The sequence below is a fragment of the Fundulus heteroclitus genome, chromosome 20 (assembly GCF_011125445.2).
Source record: "Fundulus heteroclitus isolate FHET01 chromosome 20, MU-UCD_Fhet_4.1, whole genome shotgun sequence".
NCBI lineage: Eukaryota > Metazoa > Chordata > Actinopteri > Cyprinodontiformes > Fundulidae > Fundulus > Fundulus heteroclitus.
Window position 1 is genome coordinate 34,525,056 of NC_046380.1, and position 15,280 is coordinate 34,540,335.

General features: G+C 39.3%; 1 protein-coding gene across 4 annotated transcripts in view; it reads left to right on the top strand.

Annotated features, from left to right (window-relative positions):
• The window catches only part of LOC105926059 (chemokine-like protein TAFA-1), a 182,756-nt gene that overhangs the window by 145,516 nt on the left and 21,960 nt on the right, over positions 1-15,280 (top strand). For all 4 annotated transcript variants that reach the window (XR_004933476.1, XR_004933477.1, XM_021316254.2 and 1 more), the window contains exon 3: positions 660-800. Coding sequence is in view for 2 of the 4 variants with exons in the window: in XM_021316254.2 (XP_021171929.2) it covers positions 660-800 (141 nt within the window). In the remaining 2 variants the exon portion in view is untranslated. The remainder of the gene's footprint in view (positions 1-659; positions 801-15,280) is intronic.

Sequence of the window (15,280 nt, forward strand, 5' to 3'; positions counted from 1 at the left end):
GCTTTGGACATCTTACAGAGTTCACTGTTTATTATCAGATCATTGTCCAAAATGCAAAGAGTATGGCGCCACTGCGCAGCCACCAAGACACCAAGACTAGACTGACAGGACAAGAAAGGAAGTAATCAGACAAAACCAAAAGGCCCATGGCGGCTCTGGAGGAGCTGCAGAGATCCCACAGCTCTCATGAAAGAGTGTGGTTGCAACGTGAGGACCTGTGAAAAAGTTCATGGGGTGTGAATACTTCTGTAAGCCTGATTCATGTTTACATATTGAGAACAAATGCCAGGCGGATGAAAGTTGAGAAGACGGCACGTTAATAATCACAGTGTGTGATGTTCTTGGTGAGAGTCATCATGAGTTGATTGGTATGAAGTGAGGACAGCCATCCCTGAATGAGAGGCAATTTGATGACATAATTGAGATTCCTTGAGGGCCAATTTGTTACACATGCTTACAGTGTAAGTGCCCGATGATTGTGCTGCTGCTAAGCTGACATAATATAATGAGCAGTAGCTGAGTTTTACTAAGCTCCTCTCTCATTAACACTATGGCCGCTTGCTTGGGAAGCCGCTTTTAAAATGTATTAGTGGACTGTAAATAAAAATAACTCTCCCTCTCATATTTACTGACCACATTCTCTGTTTATGTCTCTTCAGAGGGGGGAACCTGTGAGGTGATCGCAGCTCACAGATGCTGCAACAAGAACCGCATTGAGGAGCGCTCGCAGACGGTCAAATGCTCCTGTTTGCCCGGGAAAGTTGCCGGGACGACACGCAACAAACCCTCCTGTGTGGATGGTGAGAATATCTGACATGTTTTAATATAATGTTGCTGCTACTGACAAGTTATGTTTGAACTGTGGAAGTTGTGGTTGCTTTCTTTAAATACTTTTGACAAAAACCTGCCAGGAGTAGGAATTTTGGGGTAACCAGGATTTAGAACTATATATCTTATTCTACAGTTTAAGAAAACTAAATTACCTATACTTCAAGTTGCAAAAGCTTAGACATTCATGAAGGATATGCATATATCTGATATTATTCATAAGGACCACAAAAATGCCTTTAGTTACAATGTGAAGAAAATACCTTCAAACTGAAAGTCAAAGAAAACTTCATTTGATTCAGTATGACTAAACTAATTTCATATATTTTTTTTAGGTCGTGAACAGAGATTCTATACTTTTGTGTTTTTGAGAGCTAAACCTTGAACAACATAAGATAATATTTCCATATGTGTACTGTGCTGACGGGTGAAAAAATAAAACAGACAATATTTTCTAAAGTGTTATCAAACATTCAAGGTGATTCACAGAAACAGTTCAGTTTGTTTTCAAGAAAGTAAGATGATTGCCGTTTAGCCCGGATCGTAATTTGCAGCCGGCACTTTTCCTTCTTATAGCAGCAACACCTCTGTGACCGAGTTGCTCAGTCTGCACAGAATATCTCCAAGGCAGTTGTGGAATGGAGAGAATTTTTATTTATTTATTTTTTACTTCATTTCTCTGCATGACTGGACGTATGCATTTGTTCACAACGGAATATGCTGTTGTGTAGCTCGTCTTGAGAAAACCTCTTTGTAATTCAAAAGCCACAACCTTCTCCCACTTTTTTTGATGCTTGTCCCTCTCAGCTACGGTGGGTCTATTGTCACATCTTTATTTAATGTCTAAAGACCCAACTTAGACATGAAAAACATGTTAGTTTTTTTTTTATAAAATATAGACCAATTTTAGTCTAACTATCCATAGAGCGTTGGAAAATGGTTTAGATGGATTTATATTTATTCAATGTATTTTAAACTAAAGCATGCCTACCTGGAAGATTCTTGAAAATAGTAACATGTATTAGTGGTGCAGCGAGATCTTCTTTGAAAACATGTTTGTTTTCAAAGTGAGGTCATTCTCTCGAAGCACTATCCAGTTGCTGTTAGCATCTGACCTTGTCAGGTGAAATATGTTGTTAGGATTCCCCCATTGCTTTTAGGTTGTTGCCTTGTTGTATCTATGCTTGATGATTTTATTTTGAAGCTAGAAAGAAACAAGATCTTAGATTTGTTGTATACAAACCAGTTGGGTTGGCACAGTCAGTTAAAAAAATGTTTTGATGTGACAACACTTTGGATACTCAGAAGAAGATACGAATGATGTGAAAGAACTGTGAACATACACTGACTGGATAAATGGCACCTGCTATCAAGGCTAATCTTAGCATCTACTTCAGAGCTTCCTGTCAGAGCTAAGCTAAATGGCTCCATCACAGTCTGGATGGTATCTGATTATAGCTAGCTCTGAACCTGAAGTAATTAGACTGGTCTGGATTGTTCGATTTATGAACCCTTCGTCTATTTTTGAAGAAAAAAAAAGAGAGAGAGTGGAATAGGGCTGGACAATTATTCAATAACGATGTATATCGATAGATAGACCTACATTGATGATATAAAAAAAAAAAAATTCAATAGAGAACAGTTTTCTTGCATTAAGCATTTCAGCCGTGTAGGTTAATATTACAGTCATTACATCCTCCCAACCAATTACAAACGCAGACGCAGGAAATGCTCCATCACCAAGCTCAGCCACTTAAAAGAGTTCAGAGAGCATGCGTTTTTTTTTTGTTTTTTTTTGTTTTTTTTGCAGTAATGGTAAAAAGTTGGTTGAATAAAGGATTAAGCTTTAATTCTATGTTTGTGAATTCTGTATCAAAAAATATGTTGCTAAGCAAAAGCATAAAATGGCCAGCAATGCACTTAAAATATGTTTTGAATTTGTTAAAATTATCAATATTGATCAATATGATTGCTTGATTCAACAGACTCATAGTCCACAAAGATGATACACAACATGACAAAAAAAAAAACAATAAATAAATCTTATCAAAGACTTGCATACCAATGTTTCCACAGAGCCAACTGGAATCTTAGCACACTGAGATTTTACGTGCATTTTCTGGTTAGAATACCAGTAAACTAAAATTTGTAGAATAATATATGGAACACCTCGCTGTTTTAATTTGTCAAATAACTTGTAGTGATTGACACGATCAAAGGCCTTAGATGCATCAATGAACCCAATTAACACAGATGAATCTTTTCTTAAATATGCTCTTGCTGCCTCTTTCAGGCCATAAATACAGAAATCAGTTTCCAACTTGGCTTTGAAACCAAATTGATTATCTGTCATACTAATAAACCGACTTAGCCGATCAAGCAAGATATTTTTCTAATACTTTAGATACCACACTAGCTAAAGCTATTGGTCTGTAGTTATTAAGGCTATCAACCTTACTAGTTTTGTCCTTAATTACCAGCACAAGGGTAACAGAAAATAAAGAATCAGGCAACTGCCCATGGGTCATAAACCCAGAGAAACACATTGCAAGCAGTGCAGCCACTTTTTGGCTAGCATATGTCAGATGTTCTGCTGTAATGCTATCAGAACATGTCGCCTTATTCTCACACAAGTGCGCTATAGCCTGCTGGACTTCCCTATATGGACCTCTCTACATCATATTATTCAATATGATTTCTATTTCATCGATATACTTTTTTTCCCTATATCGTCCAGCCCTAGAGTGGAACATTATTTAACATGTTTTTGGCATTACAGCCACCTTAGAATTAGCTTAAAAATCCACAATACTTCTGTCAATACTAGCCTGTCAAACCTAACCAGGATTAGTTTTTCCAAATATATTGCTATATCCTCATGTTGTCTTTTATGTATAATCTGAAAGTTGTGGATGTTCTAAACTTGATTTATTCTATCAGCCCTAAAAAAGCTGTATTAAAATAGGATGGGGTCTCTCTCAACACCTGTGATCTGGTTTCAAAAATGTGTATGTTCTCAAAGATTAAACAATCAAAAATGTGTGGATTATGTACTATGTTTAATTTTAGGAAAGATAAAATTTTCATCCCAATGTCCTAACCCCCACCACTACTACACATGGGAATACATGAGTTGTACAACTATAAAATTAATCAAATCCCAACTACAGCAATTTTCTGTGGACACAGATGCAGAAGAAGTCAAAGAGTACACTGGACTCCAGCCCAAGCTATAGCGGAAACACCACCTACAATTTTTCAATATTTTAAATAGTTTTTTAGTAAAGCATGCCATTGACAATAAAATTCTTGTGTATTTCCTCCATGAATATTCTTCAGAAAAAAAAATGCTTCTAAATTCACCTTCTGAAACCCAAATCCCAATTTTACAATGGAATATAGTGCTGTCACGCAGATGTGCAAAAAAACAAGCGAAGGGCTCAGTTTATATTGTCAAACTTGTTTGAGTCAATGTGCCAAGAAAAGAATGAGAAATGATGTGGAAATTGTACTTTTGTAATAATGACAAATACCTTTCCATGTTTTATTGTGAGAATAAAAGAGTTGTAAAGAAGAAAGAAGGACAAGTTGTTTAAATTGTCACTAAAATTGCAGTTAAGAAAACAAAGGGACATTTTGTTGATGGATTTACAATTGAGGGATTTACTTTAATTGAGGAAAACTTATCAAGAGAAAGCAACTCAGTCAGTTTAGGGACTCTACTGGATTGCGATCTGGTGACTATGGAGGGCATTTGAGTACAGTGAACTCATCGTCATGTTCAAGAAACCACTCTGAGATGATTCATGCTTTATGACATTGCGCGTTATCCTGGTGGATGGAGCCATCAGTGTACACTGTGGTCATAAAGGGATGGACATGGTCAGCAACAATACTCAGGTAGGCTGTGGCCTTGACATGATCCTCAATGGGTACTAAGGGGCCCAAAGTGTGCCAAGAAAATATTTCCCACACTATTACACCATCAGCCTGAACCGTTGATATGAGGCAGGATGGATCCATGCTTTCATGTTGTAGACATCTACTTCAAAACTGCATGTCTCCCCCCAAAGACTGAAAAAAATCTGGATTAGATTCCAGCAGCTGCAATACCGTTTGCGCCTTGTCTCTATTATCTTTCATTTCCAAATTTCTAGAAAAAAAAAGTTGCCGCTCAACATTACGTCCATTGTGTGGCGTCTCTGCATTTGGGGCCAGGCCCCACCAGATGTTGGTGTGGAGCTCTATGTTTTCGCAATAATCAGTGGGACAGGGTCATTCTTTATTGAGTAATATTGTAAAACAAAAGACAGATTCCCTTACCAATAAATTATGCTATAAACGTTTGTGTCTATATATCTAAGTCTGACAGAATACTGACAAGCTCAGTACGCTAATTCCCCTTGATGTGTCTTGATATTGGGGCTGGTCCACCACCGTTTGTTTAAATAAACATCTAACATTGCAGTGCGCATGCCCCACACGCTCTCAGTAGACAGCCGTGGGGACAAATGGCCCCAAGACTCAGATCATCCAATCCAAATACTGAAATTGCACGTTATGTTTACGTTCTGTCAGATAGTGTGGGACCATCTAGTGTTGGTTGTCCTTGTTGGCTCATTGAAAGATTGATGTGAATCTTTTCTGTTCAATTAGTGAGCCTTTTGTTTGTAATTCTAAGTGTAAAAATGTAATTACATTTAGTTTATATAAAATGGCATTTCTAGTGTGCTGGTTTCTGGTAATTTATCTGCTTAATTTAAAATTGATCAAAGCCAGGTTGTATGCATCACAAAAAAAATGTGCAAATAGGGGTTGTTTTTTTATCAACAACCTCCTCTAAGCTGCTGACTCTGGTTTACTCAGCATCCTCATCCTTTTTATCTAACTGCTGCCTTTGAGATCTTGTGATTGTGTCTCAGGAAATTCTCCTCAAAAGGCTGTCTTCCATTTCCACGCCCCTCGAGTGGTTTAATTCTCATCTCTCAGACTATACTCTATTCATTGATTCAAATCATTCAGATCCTATCAATCTCTTGTTAGATCAGGTGTGCCCCAAGGCTCAGTTCTGGGACATCTTCTGTTCATTATTCATCTTCTTCCCCTTGGCATTTTTTTTTTTCAAATTTAACATCCACTTCCATTGCTGTGCAGATGACACCTAGCTTTACCTCTCTACCTAATCTAATTATATGCTCCCTTCTTCCTCAACTGGTTATCTTAAATAAAATATTGGTTCACTACAAGTTTCCTTCAATTAAACAGTGAAAGAAAGTTAAATAGATAGACTTGGTGCCTCCTCATTGGCACCAAGTCTATGCAAACTTGGCAGTTTTTCAATTTCTATCCATTTACATTTCTACCCGTTTCCTGACATCAGCAATATTACTCACTCCACATATTTCTACTGACACAGCAAAAACCGCCTTCTCCATCCTTGTTCACACCCTCGTCACTTCACACATTGATTACTGCACCCATCTTATTTGAGGTCATTCTCACAAATCTCTCCATAAGCTTCAGATGGTTAAAAATTTAGCCTCCCACATTATTACCAAAGCCCCCTATTTCCACTACATCACCGCTGTCCAACAGCAGATGTACTTGTTTACAGTTAAATCAAGAATATAATTCAAAATTCCTCTGTTCATATTTAAAGCCATCACAACCTGGCCCCTCCTTATCTGTCCTGCTCCGGTTCCCTTTGGTCATCCTCCTTCATTCACCTCAGGCTGCCTTTCACTCTGCTCCCCAAATTGGGAACTCCCTCTTACCAGACATCTGTAATATTGACTCTGCCTTTGTTTAAATGAAGACTCATAACCCCCTTCATTAACAAATCATACCATCTGTAATTTAACTGCACTTTAACTGTTTTTATACTCTTATTGTGTTCTTGAGTGACCTTTGAATTAAATGTATTTTTGAATTACATGTATTAATTATTATTATTATTATTATTATTAGTATTATTATTATTATTATTATTATTATTATTATTATTATTATTATTATTATACACATTTGGGGTAAAACTATCAAGTTTCAAGTTTAACTTAAGTTTATTCCAATAAAAGATCATGCCTTTGCTCCTGTAACTTTTAACTACTCGCTATAAACACCTATTTAGTTTCTCTAAAACATAAACAAGCTTTCCTTTTTTTGTGAGACTTTTGTTGGCAGCCGCCTACTTTTTTTATGTTTGCTTTGCAATGTGGGCAGCTGTTGTCAGTGCTGGAATAGCTACTTCTTGAAGATCTTCTGTCACAGCCTCCACAACCTGTTGGAATATGCACACACATCCATATTTATAGAAAAGCCAGCTTTCTCTCAAAATAAGAACTGAGGGCCAAAGGAGTGAGAGAAGTCTATTTTCTCTAAGACAACTTTAATTTAAAGTTGCTAAAGAATATTTACCAAATCATGTTAAAAAAAAAAAACGCAATTATATATGAAGGATATAAAACTTTTTAAAGATGAAATTTGATCAACGTTCCTCTGATAACACCACAGACAAAAACCACAATTCATTGAAATATTACATTTTGTGCTGTCTGCTGTGATATTTATAGTCTGGAAAATTCAATCGACCATGAGGAAATGCGGTGCTGCGCTTCTGGGCATCATGAGGGACAGAAGATGATCCAGTTCAGCTGCTGAACACCTGAACACAGAGCACGTTGCAGATCACATTGCTTCGGGCTGCTCGCGCTGATGGAAATGAATAACTAATAAACAGGCAGGAAAGCTTCAGGCTAATTCACCTAGATTACCTTGGCTGGAAAAAAAAAACCACATTCAGACAGAGACAGCTTTCATGGAGGAAATAAAAAGAAAATCTAAAAGGAAGTCACAAGTCTGCTGAGACAAAACTGTGATGCCCTTTTGCTCTGCAGAGCTCATTTATCGTCCCTCAGTCTCGAGCCTTTTCACCTTCACCTTCAGAAACGGATCAAAGTTATCTCTTTAAGCGCCCTCTTGCAAAGAAAAGACACCAAATGTCTTCATTATGAGGTCTGTGGCAGACAGGCTTGCTCTATGGGTTGCCACAGTTGACACTCCAAAAGATCCTAGAAATGAAGCTGAGCTCTTCGCCTCTGATGTCCTCTTATATCAGAGGTGGGTGCCTCCAGAGCCACATGGTGGTCTTCATCCACCCTACAGTGGCTCCTATGTTTTTAATGTAAACAAAAATGGAAAGGCTGGTTTTAGCAGTATTTCTAGCAGTTTTATGTCATGTCTCCAAATAATTTGTACAAAATTACAGCGTTTTTTTTTTAAGGGATATTGTTATTCAGTCCAGTACCTTGATGTCATGTGGCTGAAAAATAGATGCTTTATTTTGTCAATCAGACCGTCTTCGTTTTCCCTAGATATGGTAAAGACCCAACTGGCCTTGCTACACCCCAAAACGTGTGTACAACAATAAAACTACCAGTTATAAAAGCAAAGTTCTGTTTTTTTTTTCAAAAAAAACGTCAAGCAAGTTTTGCTGCTCCAGACAAATTAGTGTAGTTGTCTAAATGGCTCTTGAGATCAGGAAGGTTGCTGGCCCCTGGCCTGTCTTAATAGGGCAGTCACAATGCCTTGTGTTTCAGTGGCGCATGAAAACACATACTTCATACGTAAATATTGCTCCGCCATTGCCTCCTTTCAGCATATGCGTCTATTATACTAATGAAAGGTGATTTCTGTTTTTGACAATCTGCATTCACCTTGTTGGCAGACAATGGATACGGTACTGCACCCACAACTCCCTGTAGTGCACTGCAAGCACTTATTGGGTATTATACAATGGTTTGAAACGTATTTGTGAGAAATTCTCACAGGCAGTGTTGAGCCTTAACTCCAGTCTTTTTGGACCCTGCAACTCTTCATTTCCACTCCAAATGCCTTATATATAGAATATTTAGCTCATAGGTGAATTGCATTGCAATGTACAATGCCTGAACCCTTGCATCACGCGCCAAAAATTGCAACGTGCATATCTAAGACAAGCTATAGCCCTCCACAATATACAGTATTGGTGGTAATTTTGCAGCTCATAGACTCATAAAAGCTAGAACATTTAACCAAATAATTTACATTTGAAAATTGCTCAGTTTTTTTCCTGCAAAAATTATTGGCCTTGAAATAAGGATGTCTAAAGAGACTTGACAAAGGTATGCAAATGCAACAATTTGAGATGGAGGCTTAGGTGCTGTGGAGAACATTTCATGCCTCTCTGCTTCAAGCTCACCCTGTGAGAGATTTCTTGCTGTGCGTATTGATTAACAAGCACTTTCAGAAGGCGAGGTGATAAAAATAGAGATGACAATTCACTGAGCTGCACAGCTACATTGTTGAGCACAACTGCCCCCTCTGAATTATGTTAAGTTGACCTGTTAATCATTTTTACTCCGCTTAGATAATGTCGCTGTCTTTCAAACACAAATGATACTCAGATATTTCCTTACCATACAACAGTAGTTTAAAGGTGCGCAAAATGATTACATTACTTTTTTTTTCTTGTTAAAAGACTCTCATATTTCAAGCAGTTCATTAACTTTTTTCACATGTTGTCAAGTTATAAATGCAAACTTTAATGGATTTAATTGGAATGTTATCCATCCATAATTTTTTTCAGACCCAGCAGGGTTGAAAAGAGGGCTGGTGCAAATCTCCACCGATTAGTAGGCAAGAGATAAAATACACCCAGGACAAGGCGCCAATGCATCACAGGACATCACCAAGACATGCAGAGAAAGTCATAAACTCAAAGTCATACACAGTTAATCTAACATGCATGCTTTTGGACTATGGAGTAAGCCGGAGTACCCAGAAAGAAGCGAAACATGAATAAGGATAACACTCAAATGTTATGCAGAAAGTCCCATTGTGAGTATTAAACTCAGGAGCTTGCATTAAGGTAACAGCACTAACAACTGTGTCACTGTGCTGAATGTTATGTAATAAACCAACAAAAAGTAGCTCAAATGTCAAGTTTTAAAAAACTAACTCCAGCTTAATCAGATTGGATGGAAAACATCTTTGATCATAAATTTTCTAGTCTTGCCCCACATGTTAAATTGGTTTATCGTCTTCACTTTGACCGGGCCATTCTAACACATGAATGCTCTTTGGTGTAATCCAATTTGTTGTTATTCTTGCTGTGTCTTGAGTTGTTGTAAGGTCAACCTCTCCCCTTGTCTCTAATTGTTTGCGGCCTTTAATAGATTTTCTCCTTGGATTGCCCTGGATTTAGCTCCATGTATCTTCCAATCAACCCTGAACAGCCTCCCCATCCCAGCTATAGGATAGCATGCTCGCTGTGTGATGCTGCCACCACCGTGTTTCACAGGGAGGATGTGTTCAGGGTGCATGTAGGTCAAAAAGATCAACTTTTGTCTTAATTCAATCAGACTACCTTCCTAGTTGCTGTGTCTCTCTGCAGATCTACCAGAGTTACAACGGGTCTCTTGGGGGGCGTATCTAATGTTTTTCAGGCCTGTAAGTTTAGGTGGACTGCCATGTCTGGGTTGGTTCACAATGGTGCCATACTCACTTTTGGACATTAGGATGTTTTTTTCAGGACATAATTCTGCTTTAAACGTCTTGGCAACTTTCTTCCTGACCTGTCTGCTGTGTTCCTTGGTTTTATTATTCTACTTATATCCCAGTGCTCTCTATAGAAATCTCTGAAGCATTCAGAGGACAGCTGAAGATTGGATGACCTCTGAAGGTTCTTGGTGCACTGGATTTTATTTAGAGGAATTGGGATAAAGTGGACAGAATACAAATGAAAGCCACACTTGTCCCGCTGGATTTTTTGGTAAACAGTTTTGAAAGCTATATATTGTAATCCGTTGTGTGCTGTCTTTACAGAAAATCTGTTTTAGATACTCACATGACAAAATTTGAACAAGGGCAAGACACCTTAGTTGACAAAGGATTAAAAATACACGGACACTGGTAAGAAATTTGGATATGGACAGGAGTTATACATTTGTTTGGAAAAGCTACAGCTGAAAGTTGTTGTGTTTGTCAATGGAGCCCCATGGGCTGAAGACGCACTACATGAGGGATTGCAGATTACAGGAGCCAGTGGTCTGTCCCCACAGCAGTGCACCAGCCTGGCCCAGATGGAGCTTTCTCCCCAGGTCCTGGTGTTATTAATGTTGCATCGAGATGAGGAACGACGCTGCTGCCCAGCTCATCTCCCCGCTCCCCGGAGGACACCTGCTGCCACTGTATCATACCCAGGTTACATATCTATTAGACAAAACATTATATATATATAAATATCTGGCTCGCTGATGCTACACATCAAAAGCTGTTCTGCAGAGGTCACTTGGACACGTTTGAAGCATGGAAGAATTCACACCCCATCTTTACGAAACATTTGAGAAACAGGCATTTTTTTCTCCCCCCCAATGATCTCCATTACTGGTCATTAGCATCAAACTCCAACATCAAAGCACACAGAAGATCAGACTCATTGTCGAGTGTTTACTGACGTGTGGAGAGATGGGCCACATGGGGTTTTTATCGCTTGCTGTTCGTAACCGTTTGGGTTGTTATTAATATACGGGGGATGTGACGACAGCTTACACTGAGGCATCATCCTCAGCGGGGGGGTCTGCTGTCAGAGCTTCCTTATAGGGAGAATTGATTATTGGCGTCGACAAGGAAAACGATGTCCCAGTTCTGTCAGGGACAAGGGAGCTCCAAGAGAAGTACATCCCTTCAAAGAGTAAAACACTTCCATCTCTCCTGCCTCGCTGGACCAATAACAGCCGCTTGGATTAGGCGCTCATCACTGCACCGTTGCCTTTATCCCTCTGAAGCACACGTACAAGCCATGCGCCACAGCATGGACAGACACATTGCGGCACGCGCAGCTATTGTCTCAACACAGACGAGCCAATGCCTTAATACGCACCACCACTTTGTGTTGTCATGTAGCTGCTGTATTAGCAAGGCTTTCAGCAAGAGACACGCGCAGATGTCCGCTCACTTCTTGATCACTGAAGGGTAATGAACCCTTCTGTTTGACTGCAGGCGCACATAGTAGTGCATGACAGGTTTTGATGGTACATTTGAGATATATCCTGCGGGTGTGAGAGGAAGAGAAGTCATTACTTAACCTTAATAATGCAGCAGTTCTTGCCCCATCTAAAAATCCTTTTGGGAGGGATGAGTAGGATACTGTTGAAATTCAAAAGTGTTTTTATTATCATGTAGAAGGCAGTAATTACTTTTTTTGTTTTGTTTTTTCGTTTGCTCTTTTTTACAAGAGTGCTATTCCTCTCTGTCTTTTAGAGCTGAGTTAAAAACAGAACTGGGATTGGTTGGTTGAAAAAGTACCAGGAAAGGTATAAGGCTCCGTAAACCCAGAATCCCAGGATCTGATCCTAGTCTTTAGACTAGAGGTGTTATGCAGAGAGAGGAAGCAAGTTATGTATTTGTCCTTATGTAGAGAGAAAATATAGGCAGTCGCAGACATTTTACTGTACAGGCATTCCCATCAATTAGATTTCCTTAGATAGGAAAATTTTTTACCAATCTGTCTGGAGGATGTGGTTGAATTTGACTTTGGAATTTGCCTTGAGATTACATGTATTGTGAATTGGCGCTATATAAATAAAATGTTATTGAATTGAACTGGATTGAAAGGAACTGAATTGATTATTCTCTGATTACTAGCTGGTTAACTTGCAGGAAATTTTAACATCACTACTGTCCACTTCTTTTCTATGAAGAAAAGAAGTAGAAGCAGAATCATCAATGTGAAAGGAAAATTATGAAAGGTTGTAGATTTTTCAAATAAAAACCTATGAAGGAAAGGTGTTTTTCATTCATCCTCCTTTACTCTGATAACCCTAAAGAATCCAATGGAAGAAAAATTGCCTTTAGAAGTCACCAAATTTGTAAATAGAGTTGACCTGTGTCTAATTTAACCTCAGTATGAATCCACCTGTTCTGTGAAGCCCCAAAAAAAGGTTTTTATAGAAAACATTAGTGAACAGACAGCATCACAAAGATCTAGCAACGCAACAGACAGGTCATGGATAAAGTAATGGAGATGTTGAAATCAGGGGTTAGGTCAAGCACAAGAACAACTGAGGCCATCATATGAAAAAGGAAATATTCTGGCTCAAGTGAAAACCAACCAATACGTGTCTGTCTGGCAAGGAAAGCACTGATGAGAAGAACAGCCAAGAGGCCTGTGGTAAACCTGGAAGAGCTACAGAGATCTGCAACCAAATGCAAAATGTTATGTATGGCGTAAAACCATGAACACACCACCTTGAGCGCGCCCGCCCCACTGTGAAACATGGCAGTCCCGCTGTGGACAGGGAGGCTGGGCAGAGTAATGGAATGATGGGTGGAGGTAGAAGTAGGTTAGTCCTGTAACAAAGCCTGTTAGAGACTTCAAAAGACTTGAGACTGAGTTGGAGGTTCACTTTCCAGCAGGATAATAACCCTAAACACACAGCCAACAATAAAATGATTTGGATAAGTGGTCCACGTGTCTGCTGCATGTTTTAGATGCATCAGCTCTCCAACATGGCTGAATCAAATGGTTAAACTCCCTCCTCAGCATCTCATTAGGTTCTGCACGAGCCGGCTACTGATCCATTCATGTGATAGAACGTTGAACCAGTGAAACATACGGGACACCCGCCCCTGAGACCCATCACAGGACACCGCTTGTTTAGATCGAAGAATATTCAGCTGTACACACAGAATCTGTCCAGAATTGGGAGTCTGTGGCAAGACTTGACAATTGATATTCATAGATGCTCTCAAACCAATCTCACTGAGCTTGATCTATTTTTCAAGTGGAGTGGGCAAAAAAAAAAAAGCCAGTCTCTAGATCTGCAATGATGGTAAAGACATACCCCAAAACCATTGCCGCTATCAGCGAGGCTGCATGCAAATGCACACTATACTTTTAGAATGTTATATTTGTAAAAACAAAATTGAGAATGGGAGAGAAATTATGCGCCGTTTTCTGTTATGTGCCATTTAATGTTTGTATAGAATTCCAATAAATGCAGTGACATTTATGGTCGTAATGTGACAAAATGAGAAAAAGGTCCCTCGGTATGAACACGTTTGCAAACCACAGTAAACCTAATATTTAATTTTCTGTTCATAATGAAAATGGAGAGAAATAAGCCACACAAGTTGCTATTTTTCAAGTCTAGAGGTGCTGTGGTTTGGTCATTATAAATTCAGTTATTCAAAAAGCCTAGAGTGATTATGAAGCCAAACAATATTTTCTGAATAGCTAATCAAAACTTGGCACTCTCCTTTTCCAGACTGGCTAAGATTAATGTCGAATAATGACTCTCTAAATCTGACCTCGGGTTCAGGGGGACAAGTCTCAGTTCTGCAGTAATTATACGCTCGCTTCATTTTCATCATGCTCCTCTGACCTTTCCACTACCTCAGTCCTTTTTTGCTGAATTCTTGCCCTCCTGCCTTTGTCTCATTTTAATGGAAATATTTTCCCTGCTTCAATCAATCATCGTGGTTGACAAAATACACCAGGGATCAGTTCATTGAATATTCGGTTACCAGCAAATGTTTTATTTTTTTTACAGTTTCCGTTTTGGGTGCCATCGACGAGGCACAAACACAACAGCTGACGTCCTTGGGAAGCTCTCCGTTTTATTCAAATTCAAGTCAGCTTAATAAACCCCTTAAACATTAAGGCTTTGTTAAGCCCTCAGACACGTATTCACATTTAGACACAGACGCAGATCAATTCTCCATCTCATTCGTCAAGGCGTGCAGACATTCTGCTACCTGGCAGGTACGTGTCAGCGAGTTCAATCCATCACTGTACCTCCTCGCCAGAGAACTGACAGATGCACTTGTAAAAAGGTCCATCTATTCATGTTTTTCCAATCAATTCAAGTCCCCACCCCTTGCCTGTTTGTCTATCAGAGCTTAAAAAGTCCAACCTGCTTCATGGCCAACATCTTAAATAGAAGCCCTCCCACTGTTTGTTTGTTGATTATTTACACCCCATCTGTCATCTTTGACAGTTTGCAAAAGCTGCTTTATAAAAGGAACCTGAGGATTTTGTTAAATAGCGCCGGTGCGTTAAATCACATTGAAGTTCTTCGTCTTGCCAGCAGATAGATCTTAAAACAAATTATCAGTCAGAAGAAAATATTGCAGATCAGTCCAGTGTGAGACCCACCCCCCCACAGAGGAGGAGGGAAGTTGGTCGATGTTGAAGCACGAATCATACCCTCTGAACTGATGGTTGGGGTCTAGTTAAACAGAACGAGGGATGGAGGTGAGTGGTGACCAGAGAGGGAGGACATGGACTCCTGCCTCCTGGAAAGGACACCTCTGCAGCAGTCAAGGTGAAAGTCAGATGTACCGGACCGGGTGCAGCACTAAAACAAAAAGTCACAGTGTTTCCATTTGGAATCATGTTCATCAACAGGGT